The sequence below is a fragment of the Panthera tigris genome, chromosome A1 (genome assembly GCF_018350195.1).
Source record: "Panthera tigris isolate Pti1 chromosome A1, P.tigris_Pti1_mat1.1, whole genome shotgun sequence".
NCBI classification, from domain to species: Eukaryota; Metazoa; Chordata; class Mammalia; order Carnivora; family Felidae; genus Panthera; species Panthera tigris.
The window spans coordinates 83,539,185-83,555,808 of record NC_056660.1 but is presented as its reverse complement, the minus strand read 5'-3'; the positions used below and the strand labels follow the sequence as shown (position 1 = coordinate 83,555,808).

The following is a 16,624-nucleotide window of genomic DNA, read 5'->3' as shown; positions in this document are numbered from 1 at the left end:
GTTCATTAATAAATTACTGCCTTTGAAACAAAACCACACTTTTTTAAAACCTTTTTTTAACGTTTATTCAGTTTTGAGAGAAGAGACAGAACGCAAGCAGGGGAGGGGCAGAGAGAGAGGGAGACAGAATCTGAAGCAAGTTCTAGGCTCTTAGCCGACAGCACAGAGCCCGACCCGGCGCTTGAACTCATGAACCGCAAGATCATGACCTGAGCTGAAGTCAGATGCTTAAGCAACTGAGCTACCCAGGTGCCCCATTTAAAAAAAAAATTTTGAAGTTTTTATTTATTTTTGAGGGACAGAGACAGAGCGCAAGCGGGGGAGGGGCAGAAACGGAGGGAGACACAGAATCTGAGGCAGGCTCCAGGCTCTGAGCTGACACCATGGAGCCCACATTATGGTGATCCTCTTCTTAGCAGTTGTATCAGGGCATCTTTTACATCTTTGTTCCTTAGGGAATAGATGAGCGGATTTAACAATGGTGTGACCACAGTGTAGAAGAATGTAAAGAACTTGCTATAATTTGAAGCAAAGTGATTCTTAGGGTATGTATACACTGGTGCCACTGTTCCATAAAACATAAAGACCACAATGAGGTGGGAAGAGCAGGTGGCAATGGCTTTCTGTCTGCCATCCTTGGATTGGATTTTACCTAAAGCTTGAGCTATGTAGCCATAAGAAGTCAGGATCAACCCCAGTGGTACGATGGTGAAAAGAACAGCAGAGACTGTCATCTGCCACTCACTGGCCGAGGTGTCTCCACATGTCAAGCGTATGAGGGCAGGAACCTCACAGAGAAAGTCATCTAGGCGGTGGTGGGTGCAGAAGGGAAGCTGAAGTGTGACAGGAATCTGGGTAACAGATTCTATTAGGCCAGAGATCCAGGCTATTAACACCAGCTTCCAACAGAACTGATGATCCATGATGATGGTATAGTGCAGGGGTTGGCAGATAGCAATGTAACGATCAAAGGCCATCACCACCAACATGACACATTCTGTGGCACCAAGACAGAGTAACATGCAGAGTTGGATGACACAGCCTGTGTAGGTGATGATCTTGCCAGGTCCCCACAAGTTGGACAACATATGGGGAACAGTGGTTGTGGTAAAGCAGAGATCCAAGAAGGAAAGATTGCTAAGAAAGAAGTACATGGGAGTGTAGAGATGAGGGTCCACACAAGAAAGCAAGATAATAGTTGAGTTGGAGAGGATGATCATTGTGTACAAGATGATCACAATCCAGAAAAGAAGCATTTCTAGATGAGGCCATTCAGAGAAACCAAGAAGAATAAAGCCAGTTGGGAAACTCTTGTTGGTCATCACTGGTGCTTTTGGCAATGGAGTTTGAATATAATTGTAACAAAGATTTTGTGAATGGATTTTTGAATATTTGTCTGTTATTTATTTTGGGAAGGCAAACATTATTAGCTCTCCTGTGGGTCTTAGGGCAGGAGAAATATGAGTGTTGTATATTATACCAATAGGATAAAACTTTTCTTCAACAAGACTGTTTCTTTTATACAAAAGAGGTATTCATAAGATATTGCATGTTTCTCCTAGATTGCTCTCAGGAATATATGTAGTAGCTCTCTAAAATATTTGGGATGACATGTTGAAAATAAAGTTTTACTTTTAAAATATGTAGTGCCCCTGTGTATTGTGGTGCTATTTGCATTTTTGGTAATGCTCATAGAAACATAGAAAGTGGAGATTATCCCAGAAACAAGACTTTTCTGTTATCAATATAGACACCAAACAATGAGACCTTAACTTTTATTCTCTGTCTGAAGAACCATAGGAGACATACCAGTTTTTAGGGGACGAAAATCTATGCTGAATACATGGTATTAACTAAAGTTTTATCTTAGGTAATTCAAACATCTTTAAGTAAACAACTTAAAAAAACTTCAGCCAATATTTTTATCGAGGAAATGGCTATAATAATTCCCACATCACTGGATTCAGGTCCAAATTATAGAAATAACAGTATATTATTGCCTTCTACTTTTAAGCACAAAATGCTAACATGATAAAAGTAGTGAAAAGAAACAATTAAATAGGCTGTATAATTTTTTCCCCACACAAGTCCATTATTGTTCTGCTCAACTATCAATTAGACTAAATACATTTCAATCAGAAACAATAATTGTAAAATAGAAATAAATTACAGTAACAAAAATGAAATATACAATTATTTTAAATTTTTACTTCATGTGCAGGAGGAAAATAGTGCAGAGGTGTTAGCTATGAAATACTAAGGTAGGAAAATAGATTCTGGGCACAATGTGCTGGATATTAATTTTCTGTCTCCCAGCAACTGTGGAATAGTTCAGAGTACACAAAAATGTAAGATTCACAGGATAAGAAAATGCTGTTGAGTGAAGATTAACTTTTGCAAGTAGCCAAACAATGCAGAAATTTGGATAACATTACAGAGGTCTGTTTCTATTCAGAAACAACCTCATAGGTATTTATTCAGGGCCATGAGGCACTGAATAATGATGTGGAATATACTTTGTACAGGAGAGAATAAGTCCATGTTTATCCAGTACTCCAAAGCCTGTAGGAGACAGAGACAACAGGTGAAGAAATGAGCAAGTAGATCATGAAGACTTAATTATTTCAATGATAAATTCTAAAAAATTAAAAAAAAATACATAGTGTATTTTAACTGAGGATAACAATGGAGGATGTAGGAATCAGAGGAGGATTGTTTTACACAAGGGGAAATAGAGGAACAAAAAAATCTCATACTGAAAAAATGTGCAAACTCCAAGAAGTCCAGCTGCCTGGGAAATGCAGAGCTGTCTCTACGGGAGGTAGACATGTCATCCAAACTCAGCTTTTCTATTCTAAGTTCCTATGATCATGAACTGAACTGATCTAAGTTTTTCACTGTAGGAGAATATAATTTAACCCCATAATGTCTGTTCTGTTTAGTTTTCTTAGTGTTCTCAGCATTAAGTGTTTTACTTCATGGGCTTATTCACCTGGCTCAGTATGCAATACTGCATTCAACTGTGCCATTTGGAGAAGAATGTTGAAATTGTTCATTTTGTCCTTGTTTTGAAATTATATCATGTGTTCAGTTTGTCATTATGGATAGAAAAAAAAAACAAATTCAAGTCAATGATATGATGTGTTTTTTAAATAAATTTAAATTGTTTTTAAATATCATTTTTACTCCATAATTATATTATGGATACTATAGATAATTTATCACGTATGGACCAAAAAAAAAAAAAAAAAAAACAGAGGCATATATAATCCCAACATCAAATATGAAATTTATGTTAAAATTTTGATTTCTTCTTTTAATATATATTTTAATAAATAATGTATACAGACAGATATACATAGACTATATAAAATATATCAAGTATAGAGTAGAACTATGCTCTGTATACTTCTATATTTCCCTAAATCTTATAATTATACACATATTCTAATTTCTTTATATACTTAAAAATATCATCCTTATGAACATGAAGATCTATATTAATAATTCCAAATATTAATATTAATAATTGTTATTAATATAATAACAATTTTATATTATTTAAATGTAATATTCTTTAAAATTTTTACTAGCCTAAAACACTGCTGAGAAAAATATCTATATAAAATATTCCTAGATTCTATGTGATGATTTATTTTGATTAAAAAATACTGTTTATATCAAAGTTATGTATTGTATCTGCATCCTGTGAAAGAGTAACCCTTACATATCATCAGCATTTCGGGTCTTTAAACGTTCATCACAACAACACTTATAATCATTCACTTATCTGGTCTATAATTCAGCAAGAAAAAAAGTGAAGATCTAAATTTCATTTGCAATTTTATTATTGTTCATTTCTTTATTCAAATGTTTCTTTGTCAAAATATTTGTGCCATTTTAAAAACTTGATATGTTCATATTTTTCTGCTAAACATGTGAGAGATTTATACATTACTGACCTTTAACTTTTAATATGTCATATAACCACATAAATTCCCTAATTAAAAGACAATATTTTGGTATGGGTTTTGATGTTTTTTTCTTTTTAAAGTTTTTTTTTTTCAATTTTGAAATTCTAATTTACTTTCTATGGAATTTTACTCATTGCCTTTGTTCATATCTTAGGTAAATTTTTAGATATACATTTGTTTACATATTTTATTTTTTCATTTTCTGTATCAAACTTTTGTTTAATTTCATATTGTAAATGTAAAAACAGTAAAAATTATCACTAATTTGTTATTAAGTTTCCAGGGAATGTTAAAGAAGTATTCTCTGCTCACTGAATCACAAAGGCAATTTAGCTACATATACTTTCAATAATCTCTAATGACAGAATAATTGAGGATTTGTTACTGGGTAAGAAACACAAATTTTATTTTCACAGTTTAGCCCAAAGTTACCCAAATGTTGAGCAGAACACACATCTCTCTTTTTATCACTCTCTCTTGCTCTCTCCCCTTTCTATCTTTCCTTCTGTTTCTCCTGTTTTTATCAGATCATTACACTAGAGACTTTCACTGTTGTTCATAATAGATTTAATAAATCGATTAAAATGTGTATTTTTGTTCTGAATAGGCTGTAACTTTCTTAAGGCTGCCTCTGTTTCATATTAACACAAAAATTCTAAAGATGTGAAATCATTAAACTCTAAGGATTATTGTAAAATAATATTTAACAAGTTAATCCAATACCTAACTTTTTATGCCATTTAATATGAGGAATTTAAAAATACATTGCTGTGATATGTTAAATGAAATAGTGAGCAGTAAAATTTCTGCAACATAATACTCAAAAATCAGTTCTGTGTGTGTGTGTGTGTGTGTGTCTTTATCATAAATATTCTACATAAATTTACAGCACCGGATTTTTGAGACTAAATAGAGCACAATGACAATTTGTACATCTTCAAATACAGCTCGTTCTATTAAGTCCCAGAGATCTGAGCATAAGTTTTCTTTTTTCTTTTTCTTTTTTTCATTTTCTAACCATTCCACCTAAAAATGTAAGTAACTTACTTGTGTAGGAAAACAAGTCAATGGCTGTATTGGAAAACTATAAGCCTGCCCAGGACCCATACGCAGCATCCATTCACTGAGATTTTGTCAGACTTCTCCACTTGGAGTAACTCTCCAGTTAAATATATAACACTGTGGTTATTAGAAAATGCCCAAAAAAGGTGTGAGCAATTTTATTTCAATTGAAGGATAGAGCAGAAGGAGCACAGATGGAACAAGGATTCTTGGAAGTCTCTGGAGGTTCTATTCTTGCAGGTAATTAGCTTCTAGTGCAAAATGTTATAAAAACCTGAAGAATAATAAAAATTACTTCCTTGTTTCCAGTCAATGAAGTGAATTGTTTCCAGTCTACTGTTTAGCTAATTATCCATTAACATAATTCAATAGTTTACTTATCGATTATATATTAAAAAAATTTAAAAGTCATTGGTTACTTATTGACTTTACAAATGTTTTGTGTCTGTTTTGTGCCCATCTATGTGTGAGTCACTGCAGACATAACAGGGATGAAAGAAATTAGAAAGAATAAAAACGGTATACCTTTCCAGTCTTAAATTGCTTGTGCATGCTATTAGATAACTAAAAACATTCCATGGAGGTTGCAAATCCAAATAAAGGTTTACACAAGAGAAAAATATTTATAAGAAATAGGTTTTGCAATTAAGGATAGAATGGAAGAAAAACAACTAAATTTTATTTCAGTCATGCAATGAAAGGTAGCATAGGTCATTTAAAAGTTTATTGTTATAGGAAATGTGTAACATGTACAAAAGATCTGAAAATCTTTAAATATGCTTCAAAGCCATTGCTGAATAAAACACATTGATATTGAAGAATATAAACATATTGGGGCACCTGGGTGGCTCATTCAGTTAAGCGTCAGACTTCAGCTCAGGTCATGATCTCGTGGTTTGTGAGTTTGAGCCCCGCATTGGGCTCTGTGCTGACAGCTTAGATTCTGTGTCTGCCTCTCTCTTTACCCCTCCTCCACTTGTTCTCTGTCTCTTTCTGTCTCTCAAAAGTAAATAAACATTTAAAAAAATAAAAAAAGAATAGAAACATTAAAATATAAAATATTTTAATTTAGACATCATATATCAAAAGTAAAACAGAAGAATATGCAATGTATGGCAAGAAGGAATAGGAATTACAGGTTTGGCATTATCATGATGGCAACAAAAGACATTGCTTTATTTTCCTTATCAACAACAAAAATTTACCATCTAGTCACAGGCAGAATTACCTTTGAGGGGGCATTATATGTTCAAGAATCTGGGAGTAGTGTTGCCTACCAATGTGTTAGGTAATATGCAGATAGACCTCAACCCATCTGTGGATCTTGTAATGCCAGTAAACTGGATCAGCTTTTTTTCCAATATAGTCTGGGAATCCCAGGGGAACACTGACTTGGGAAGTCACCTATGGACAAAACAGCTTTTGGGGAAGTGCAGGCTTCCAGAGGAGAAATGGCAGCACTCTGTTGAAACAAACAAAAATTTTTGGACACTTTGGAGCAGGTAAGAGAAATAGTTTGAGTTTATCCACATCACCCATACCCCAAGTCAGCATAGCCTAGGGCCATAAAAATCTTCCACAGCCTGAGACTAATTTGAGGTGTAAGTGGAGAGTATATATGAATAAGAATCCAGTCTTTATATGAGTGGGAAACTAACAAAAGAACTATTTTTTTCTCTATCCTATCGAGTACTAAATCAGGATCTCTATGACTCCCAGGCAGAACAAGTCTAGAAGAACAGCACATAAGAATCTCAGAGGGGAATTTCTGGGGAAGATGACAGAATAGGAGGACCCTATGCTTACCTTGTTTCATAGATACAACAAGATAACACCCACATCAGTGTAAATAGCTCAGGAAACTACCCAAAAACTAGCAGAGCAGACTCTCCACAGCTAAATATAGAAGAGGCCACAATTAAAGAGGGAAGAAAGGATGGACATGTGGTCAGGAGCCAAAACACCCATTGAACTGTCCATGGGAGGGAAGGATGCCATAGGTGTGGAGAGGGAGAGGAACAGACTCCACCCCAGGCACCCCAGGCACAGAATAACTGCACTGGAAAGTCAAAGCCCCATAGAAATAGGCCTTTAAAAACAGGAGCTCAATTTTGTAAGTTCTTATATTCAGTATGGCTTAGCAGCAGAAACTTTATTTTTTGTTAAGATTTTATTTAAATTCCAGTTGGTTAAGATACACTATAATATTAGTTTCTGGTGTACCACATATTGATGCAACACTGACGTACAACACCTGGCTCTTAGGACAAGGGCACTCCTTAATATCCATCATCACCTATTTATCCCATACCCTCACCCATCTCCCCTCTGGTAATCATCAGTGTGTTCTCTAAAGTTAAGAGTCTGTTTCTTGGTTTGCATCTCTCTCTCTTTTCCTTTGCTTATTTGTTTTGTTTCTTAAATTCCTCATATAAGGGAAATAATATGGTATTTGCCTTCCTCTGACTTACTTATTTCACTTATCATAACATGTTCTAGCCCCATCCATGTCCTTGCAAATGGCCAGATTTTATTCTTTTATGGCTGAGTAATATTCCACTGTATACATACACTACACCACATCTTTATCCATTCACCTGTTGATGGACACTTGGGCTGCTTCCATAGGTTTGCTATTGTGTATAATGTTAATAAACATCAGGGTGCATGTACTCTTTTAATTAGTATTTTTGTATTCTTTGCATAAATACATAGTAGTGCAATTGCTGGATCATAGTTCTATTTTTTAACTTTTTGAAGAACCTCCACACTGTTTCCCAGAGAGTCTGCACCAGTTTGCATTCCCACCAACAGTGTAAGAGAGTGTCCCTTTCTCTGCATCCTTTATAACACCTGTTGTTTTTTGTGATGATAATTTTAGCCATTCTGACTGGTGTGAGGTGATATCTCATTATAGTTTTGGTTTGTATTTCCTTGGTGGATCAGTGATGTTGAGCATATTTTCATGTGTCTGTTGGCTATCTGTATATCTTCTTTGGAAAAATGTTTATTCCTGTCTTCTGCCCATTTTTTTAACTGAGATATTTGTGTTTAGGGTGTTGAGTTTTAGAAATTTTTTAAAAATATTTTTGATGCTAACCCTTTATCAGATGTAGCATTTATAAATATCTTCTCCAAATTCATATGTTGCTTTTTAGTTTGTTTTCTTCATTGTGCAGAAGTGTTCTTTTTTCTTTTAATGAAGACCCAATAAACAACAAGAACTAAAAATCAGTGGGCTCAGAACTGGGACAGCCAGGAGGTCAATAGGAAATGCAATCCCTGCCCTCAAAGAGACAGAACAACAAACAACCCTACTAAAATACAACATAGAAGAATCAGTTTGAAAAACACCCGGGTTATATGTGAGGGATAGTTGTTTATTAATCTCAAATCTTGTGCTGGAGGGACAGGGATCTTTAGGAGACTTCTACAATAAAAGAGTTGACAGGGGTCATTTTCCTCTCCCACATGCAGCCTAAATACACAGACAACTGTGGGAAACAGCATAGTGAGAACTCTTTCCACCAAACTTGTTAATAGTGTGTCCGGCCTCTGAGAGCTTCTGAAGATCTGTCCCCTCCCACCCAGCCTAGCTGGGCAGGGGTTTTTCTAGGAAGCTTCAGCTTCCTTCCTGCAGTGACCTGCCCGGATCTTGCTTGTCCAATGTCCACCCCCCCCACACACACACATGCATTCTTCTTCAGACTTGCCTCCTCCATACCCACAGCAAGAGTCTTCTCAAGTGGATCCAGGTTCTTTCCCACAGTGGACCTTCACAAACCTTGCTAACTGTGTGCCTTGCCTCCATGCTCTTCTGTGGATCTGCACTTCACAGGGATCTATCCAAAGCCAAGGCATAAACATGGCATGTGCAAGTAGCACTCAAAGGGGTCAGCACCAATCTAAAGTACCTCCTGGCCTGAACAAAAGGGAAGATAACCACATATACTACTCCAACTGCACACCAGTAGTGAGCTTTGGACAGACATCTAGTGATTGCAAGAACTGCCCATCAATTAAAACTTCTCATGGGACAACACAGTGGGAGTGTTCTGCAATTTGGCTCCACCACAGCTCTGGCAGATGCCTTGTCTGACTCAACTCAAGTCCAAGGCAGCCCCAGACTGGCGCACTATCAACACAGGGGCCAAACCCTGCCCACAACAGCCAAAGAGAGACTTTGAAGATAGCTGGACTGGAAGCACATGCAGTTCAGCCACAATAATAGGTGCAGGAAACACATCTAGGAGATACAGATGAAATGCCAGGCTCTGGTTAATGGGGCACATTGCACTGGAGGGCACAACAGGACCTCTTCCTCAAAAGGCCAATAAATTCAAGAGCAAGAGATGTAGCTGACTTTGTGTATGCATAAAAATACAAACAGATAATTAATATACACAGACATATGTCCAAAATGAAACAAGATATAATCACAGCAAGACAGCTTAATGAAATGGAGATAATTAATATGTCTGACTGAGAATTTAAAGTAATGGTCATGGGGCACCTGGGTGACTCAGTGGCTAAGTGTCCAACTGTGGCTCAGGTCATTGATCTTGCAGTTTGTGTTTGATCCCTGCACCGGGCTCTCAGCTGACAGTGCAGAGCCTGCTTCGGATACCCTCTCTCCCTCTCTCTCTGCCCCTCCTCCACTTGCTCGCTTTCTTTCAAAAATAAATAAACATTAAAAAGTATAAATTGATGGTTGTAAAGATACTCATTGGACTTGATAACAAGAGTGGAGGACCTCAGTGAGACCCTCAATAAGAGATGGAAAACAGATAAGAAAAAACAGAGATTAAGAATTCAATAATTAAAATTAAACATATAATAGAGGGAATAAATAGTAGGCTACAGGAAACATAAGAATGGATCACTGATGTGAATTACAGAGTAATGAAAAGCACTCATGCTGAACAGGAGAGAGGCAAAGAATAATTTAAAAAATACATTAAGGAAACTCAGCATTATCAAGCATAATAACATTCACATTATAGAGATTTCAGAAGGAGAAGAGAGAGAAAAGAGGCAGAAAATATATTTAAAGAAATAATAACTGAAAACTTCCCATATCTTGGGAAGAAAACAGAAATCCAGATCCAGGAGGCACAGAGATACCCAAACAAAATCAACTGAAGAAGGTCCACACCAAGACACAAGGTAATTCAGGTGGCAAAAAGTAGTGATAAAGATAAAACTTTTAAAGTAGCAAAAGAAAAGGAAACAGTCACATAGAAAGGAAATCCCAGAAGGCTATCTGCTGATTTTCAACAAGAACATTGAAGACCAAAAGGGAGTGCCATGGTATCTTCAAAACACTGAAGGAAAAAAAAACAACAACATGAAACCAAGAATACTCTATCCAGCAAGGTTATCACTCAGAATAGAGAGATAAAGAGTTTCCTAGACAGCCCCCCCCCAAAGGAATTTATGACCACTATACAGGTCTTACAAGAAATGTTAAAGCAGATACTCTTAGTGGAAAGCAAGGACAATAAACACAAGTTATAAAGGTAGGAAGCAGAAAAGCAGTCCAATGAAGTATATCTATGAAAAATCAGGGAATTCACAAAATATAATACTTAAAACATGGTAAGGGGAGAAGTAAAAGTTTAGAGTTTATAGAATGGGTTCAAACTTAAGCAACCATTGACTTAATATGGACTGCTGTATTCATAAAATGTCATAAATAAACCTAATGGTAACCACAAATAATTTAAAAAAACCTGATAATAACTATGCAAAAAGTTAAAAGAAAGGTATCCAAGTATATCAGTAAAAAGAAGCCAGGAAAACATGACAGGGAAAGCAAGAGAAGAAAGGAACAAAGACCTACACAAACAACCATAAAGCAAGGAAAAAAATGACAATAAGTACATACCTATCAATGATTATATTCAATCTAAGGGAAGTAAACACTCTAATCAAAAGACATAGGGTGACGGAATAGATAAAAAAAGAAGACCAATCTATATGCTACTTACAAGAGACTAATTTTAGACATAAAGACATTTGTGGATTGAAAGTGAGGGAGTAGAGGTTGATGGGGGATGGGAGGGAGGGGAGGGTGGGTGATGGGTATTGAGGAGGGCACCTTTTGGGATGAGCACTGGGTGTTGTATGGAAACCAATTTGACAATAAATTTCATATATTGAAAAAAATAAAAAATAAAATTACAGCAAAAAAAATTTTTGAGGATTCAAGATAAATGTGATGTCAAGAGTGATCATAGATTTTCTATATAACCCTAAATAATATTAAAGAAATGTAATATTGAAAAAAAAAAAAGAAAGTGAGGGAGTAGAGAAAAATTTATAATGCAAATGGATGTCAAAAGAAGGTTGGAGTAGCAATACTTATACATATTGGACAAAATAGAATTTAAGACAAACAGTGTACCAAGAAGACAAAGAAGGAAAGACATGATATAATCATTAGGGGGACAATCCAACAAAAAGATATAACAAATGTAAATATTTATGCACCCAATATGAAAGCACCCAAATACATAAAGCAGCTGAAAACAAACATAAAGGTGGTATTTGATAGTAATACAATAATACTAGAGGACTTTAACACCCAACTTACATCAATGGATAGATCATCCAGATATAAAATCAACAAGGAAACAATGACTTTGAATGACATATTAAATCAGATGGATCTAATGCATATATTCAGACATCTTTTCCAGAAAGACAGTAATACACTTTTTTCTTTTTTTTTTAACTTTTTTAAATGTTTTTATTAATTTTTAGACAGAGAGAGACAGAACATGAGCAGGGAAGGGGCAGAGAGAGAGGGAGACACAGAATCTGAAGCAGGCTCCAGGCTCTGAGCTTTCAGCACAGAGCCTGACGCGGGGCTTGAACTCACAGACTATGAGATCATGACCTGAGCTGAAGTCGGACGCTTAACCAACTGAGCCACCCAGGCTCCCCATACATTTTTTTTTCAAGTGAACATGAAACAGTCTACAGAATAGATCACATAGTAGCCACAAAACAAGTCTCAATTAAGTAAAAAAAGTTTGAAGTCACATTATTGATCTTTTCTGACCCATGGAAACAAATGAAAATAACAATAGCAATGGTCTAAGCCTTTGGAATGCAAGAAAAGCAGCTATGAGGAGAATATGTAGCAATATAGGTTTACTTCAAAAAGGAAAAAAAAAACTCAAATAAACAACTGAACTTATACCTAAGGGACCTAGAAAAAACAACAAACAGACTACAAACCAGCAGAGAATGGAAATAACAAAAAGTAGAGCAGATATAAATGAAATAGAAACTGAAAAACAGAATAACAGATCAAAAAAATCAGGAGCTGGTTCTTTGAAAAGATCAAAAAAAATTGAGATACCTTTAGACAGACTCATTAAAAATAAATAAAGAACAGAGAAGAATGAAATAAGCAAAATCACATTTTAAGAGGAGAAATAACAATGAACACTGCAGAAATACAAGCAATTGTAAGAGATAAAGTCCCAATAATTTATTTTTTCTTTAGTCTACCTTACCTCCCTGTAGACTCCAGAGAGCCAAAGCAAACCTGAAAAACAAAAACAAAGCTGGGGCATCACAATTATGGACTTCATGTTATATTACAAAGCTATAGTGATGAAAACAGTATGAAAGACAGATGAAAGACAATCTCTTCAACAAACGATGTAGGGAAAACTGGACAGAAATATGCAGAAAAATGAAACTGGACCACTTTCTTACACCATACACAAAAATAAATCAAAAATGGATTAAAGACCTAAATGTAAAAAACGATACTATTAAAATCCTAGAGGATAATACATACAGTAATATTTGACCTCAGCCATAGCAACTTCCATCTATTTATGTCTCCTGAGACAAGGAAAACAAAAACAAAAATAAGCTATTGGGACTAAATCAAATTAAAAACTTCTGCATAAATGTCCATCAACTGATGAATGGATAAAGAAATTGTGGTTTATATACACAATGGAGTACTACGTGGCAATGAGAAAAAATGAAATATGACCTTTTGTAGCAACGTGGATGGAACTGGAGAGTGTGATGCTAAGTGAAATAAGCCATACAGAGAAAGACAGATACCATATGGTTTCACTCTTATGTGGATCCTGAGAAACATAACAGAAACCCATGGGGGAGGGGAAGGAAAAAAAAAAAAGAGGTTAGAGTGGGAGAGAGCCAAAGCATAAGAGACTGTTAAAAACTGAGAACAAACTGAGGGTTGATGGGGGGTGGGAGGGAGGGGAGGGTGGGTGATGGGTATTGAGGAGGGCACCTTTTGGGATGAGCACTGGGTGTTGTATGGAAACCAATTTGACAGTAAATTTCATATATTAAATAAATAAATAAATAAATAAATAAATAAAAATAAAAATAAAAATAAAAATAACATCCATTAAAATTAATGAGAATATAGCTCCAGAAATATATGTATCAAGATATTAAATTATAGTATTTTCAGATTTTCACTATGTATTATATGTGTATATGTGGTCTTTTCACTGACAATCACTGGTTTTGCTTAAAAGTTTAAAAATGGAATTTACTTGTTTAATAAAGGTTTATGTGCTTTTTCATCAAAAAAAAAAAAAGCTTCTGCATAGCAAAGGAAGCAATCAACAAACCTAAAGACAACCTTGGAATATGAGAGGTTATTTGCAAATGACATATCTGGATAAAGGTTAGTATAAGAAACATAAAGAACTTATAAAACTCACCCCCCCCAAAAAAAGAAAATCCAATTTAAAATGGACAGAAGACATGAGTAAACATTTTTCTAAAGAAGACATCCAGATAGCTAACAGATACATGAAAAGATGTTCAATATCACTTATCATCAGGGAAATACAAATCAAAACTACAATGAGATATCACCTCACACTTGTCAGAATGGCCGGAATCAACAACACAATAAACAGGTGTTGGTGAGGATGTAGAGAGGAACAAGTGTCTTACACTGCTGGTGGGAATGCTCAGTGGTGCAGCTATTCTGGGAAACGGTATTGAAGTTCTTTAAAAAATTAAAAACAGAGCTACTTATGATCCAGCAATTGCACTAGTAGGTATTTATCCAAAGAATATAAAAATAATAATTCAAAGGGATATATGTACCCCAATGTTTATAACGACATTTTTACAAAGCCAAATTATGGAAGCAGCCCAAGTGTCCATCAATGATGAATGGATAAAGAATGTGTGGTACGTAATGGAATATCACTCAACCATAACTAGAAATAAAATCTTGCCATTTGCAATGATGTGGATGGAGGTAGAGAGTATTATGCTACGTGAAATAAGTTAGTCAGAGAGAGACAAATACCATATGATTTCACTCATATGTGGGAATTTAAGAAACTAAATAAAGGAGCAAAGGAGAAAAAAAAAGAGAGAGGGGCAAACCAAGAAACCACCTCCTAAGAATAGAAAAGAAACTGTTGGTTATCAGAGAGTGGGTAATTGGAGAAGGGGTTAAACAGGTTTTGAGGATTAAGAAGTGTACTCGTGATGAACACTGGGGGTTGTATAGAAATGTTTCATCACTTTATTGTACACCTGAAACTAACATTACACTGTATGTTAACTAACTGCATTTTAAATAAACCCTTAAAAAAGATTTAAAAAAGTTAAATTTAAATCAGTCAAAAGAAGTAAAGTTTAGTATATAATGATAAAATAGTTGATGCAACAGCATGATGTTACAATTGTAAGTATGTATTCCCCCATTACTAGAGAATCTAAATACATAAAACAACTATTGGCATACTAAAGAGAAAAATGGAGAATACTGTAATACTAGGATATTGAATACCCCAGTTCCTATAATAGATAGAGCCTCCAATCAGAAAATCAGTAAGTACCTGAATTGATCAGAGAAAGACAAATATCATGTGGTTTTACTCACATGAGGAATTTAAAAACACAACAGATAGACATAGGGGAAGGGAAAGAAACATAAGATAAAAAACATAGGGAGCCAAACCATAAGAGACACTTAAATACCAAGAACAAACTGAGGGTTGCTAGAGGGGAGGTGGGTAGGGGCATAGGCTAAATGGGTGATGGGCATTAAGGAGGGCACTTGCAGGGTTGAGCACTGGGTGTTATATGTAAATGATAAATCACTGGGTTCTACTCCTGAAACCTATACTACACTGTATGTTAACTAACTTGAATTAAAAAAAAAAAAAAGAGAAATACCTGACTTGAACAACATATAGACTAAATGAAATGAATTCACATATACAAAACTTTCTACCTAAGGAAGCAGAATACAGATTCTGTGCAAGCACACACAGAAAAATTTTCAAGATAGGTCACATGTTAGGTCACAAAACAAGTCCTAACCAATTTAAGATGATTCAAATCATACTCAGTGTCTTCACAGACCACAGTGCATGAGTGTTTTTCCCCCAAAATCAGGAATGTGAAAGGGATGTCCACTCTCATCACTGTCGTTCATAATAGTAGTGAAAGTACTAGCCTCAGCAATCAGACAACAAAAAGAAATAAAAGGCATAAAAATTGGTAAAGAAGTCAAACTTTCATTCTTTGCAGATGACATGATACTTCTCGTGGAAAGCCTGAAACTCCATCAAAAACTGATACGGGAATTCAGCAAAGTTGCAGCATATAAAATCAATGTACAGAAATTGGTTGCATTTCTATACACCAATAAGGAAGCAGCAGAAAGAGAAGTCAAGAAATCAATCCCATTTACAATCACACCAAGAAAAATAAAATACCTAGGAATGAACCTAACCAAAGACGTAAAATATCTGTATGCTGAAAACTATAGACAAATTATGAAGAAAATTGAAGAAGACATAAAGAAATGGAAAAACATTCCATACTCATGGATTGGAAGAAGAAATATTGTTAAAATGTCCATACTACCCAAAGCAATCTAGATATTCAATGCAATCCCTATCAAAATAACACCGGCATCCTTCACAGAGCTAGAACAAACAATTCTAAAATTTGTATGGAGCCAGAAAAGGCCCTGAATAGCCAAAGCAATCCTGGAAAAGAAAACTGGGGGCACCTGGGTGGCTCAGTAGGTTAAGCAACCGACTTCGACACAGGTCATAATCTCACAGTTTGTGATTTTAAGCCCCGCATTGAGCTCTCTGCTGACAGCTCAGAGCCTGGAGTTTGCTTGTCTCTGCCCCTGTGTCTCTGCCCCTGCCCCACTCGCATTCTCTGTTTCTCTCTCAAAAATAAATAAATGGAAAAAAAAATAAAGCCAGATTAGTTTGGTCACACCTAGTTGTTTAACCTTAACTGCATTAACTTAAATTAAGTAAACAAGTTTAAATTCTTAGATACTATTCTTATATTAGAAATAGTTATAATAACTCTCATCTCAGAGTATTTGACTCATATTAAAGGGGATAATGTTATAATAGTGCTTGTACCTTTGAGCTAAAACACTTAATATTACAAACCAAGATAACATAGAGCACTATAACTGCTGTATAATTATCACCCTGTAAAACCCCTTATTGGTTTTCTCCAATAATCAGTAAAAAGCAATAAATAAATTTACAAAAATCACCTAAAAGATATAAATAAGTGAA

General features: G+C 35.2%; 1 protein-coding gene across 1 annotated transcript; it reads right to left on the bottom strand.

The window, feature by feature from the left end:
- Positions 1-395: 395 nt before the first annotated feature.
- On the bottom strand, positions 396-1,322 carry LOC102960300 (olfactory receptor 2H1-like). Its single transcript, XM_007092959.1, has one exon. The coding sequence runs from the start codon at positions 1,320-1,322 to the stop codon at positions 396-398; it is 927 nt and encodes a 308-aa protein (XP_007093021.1).
- Between the last annotated feature and the right edge of the window lie 15,302 nt (positions 1,323-16,624).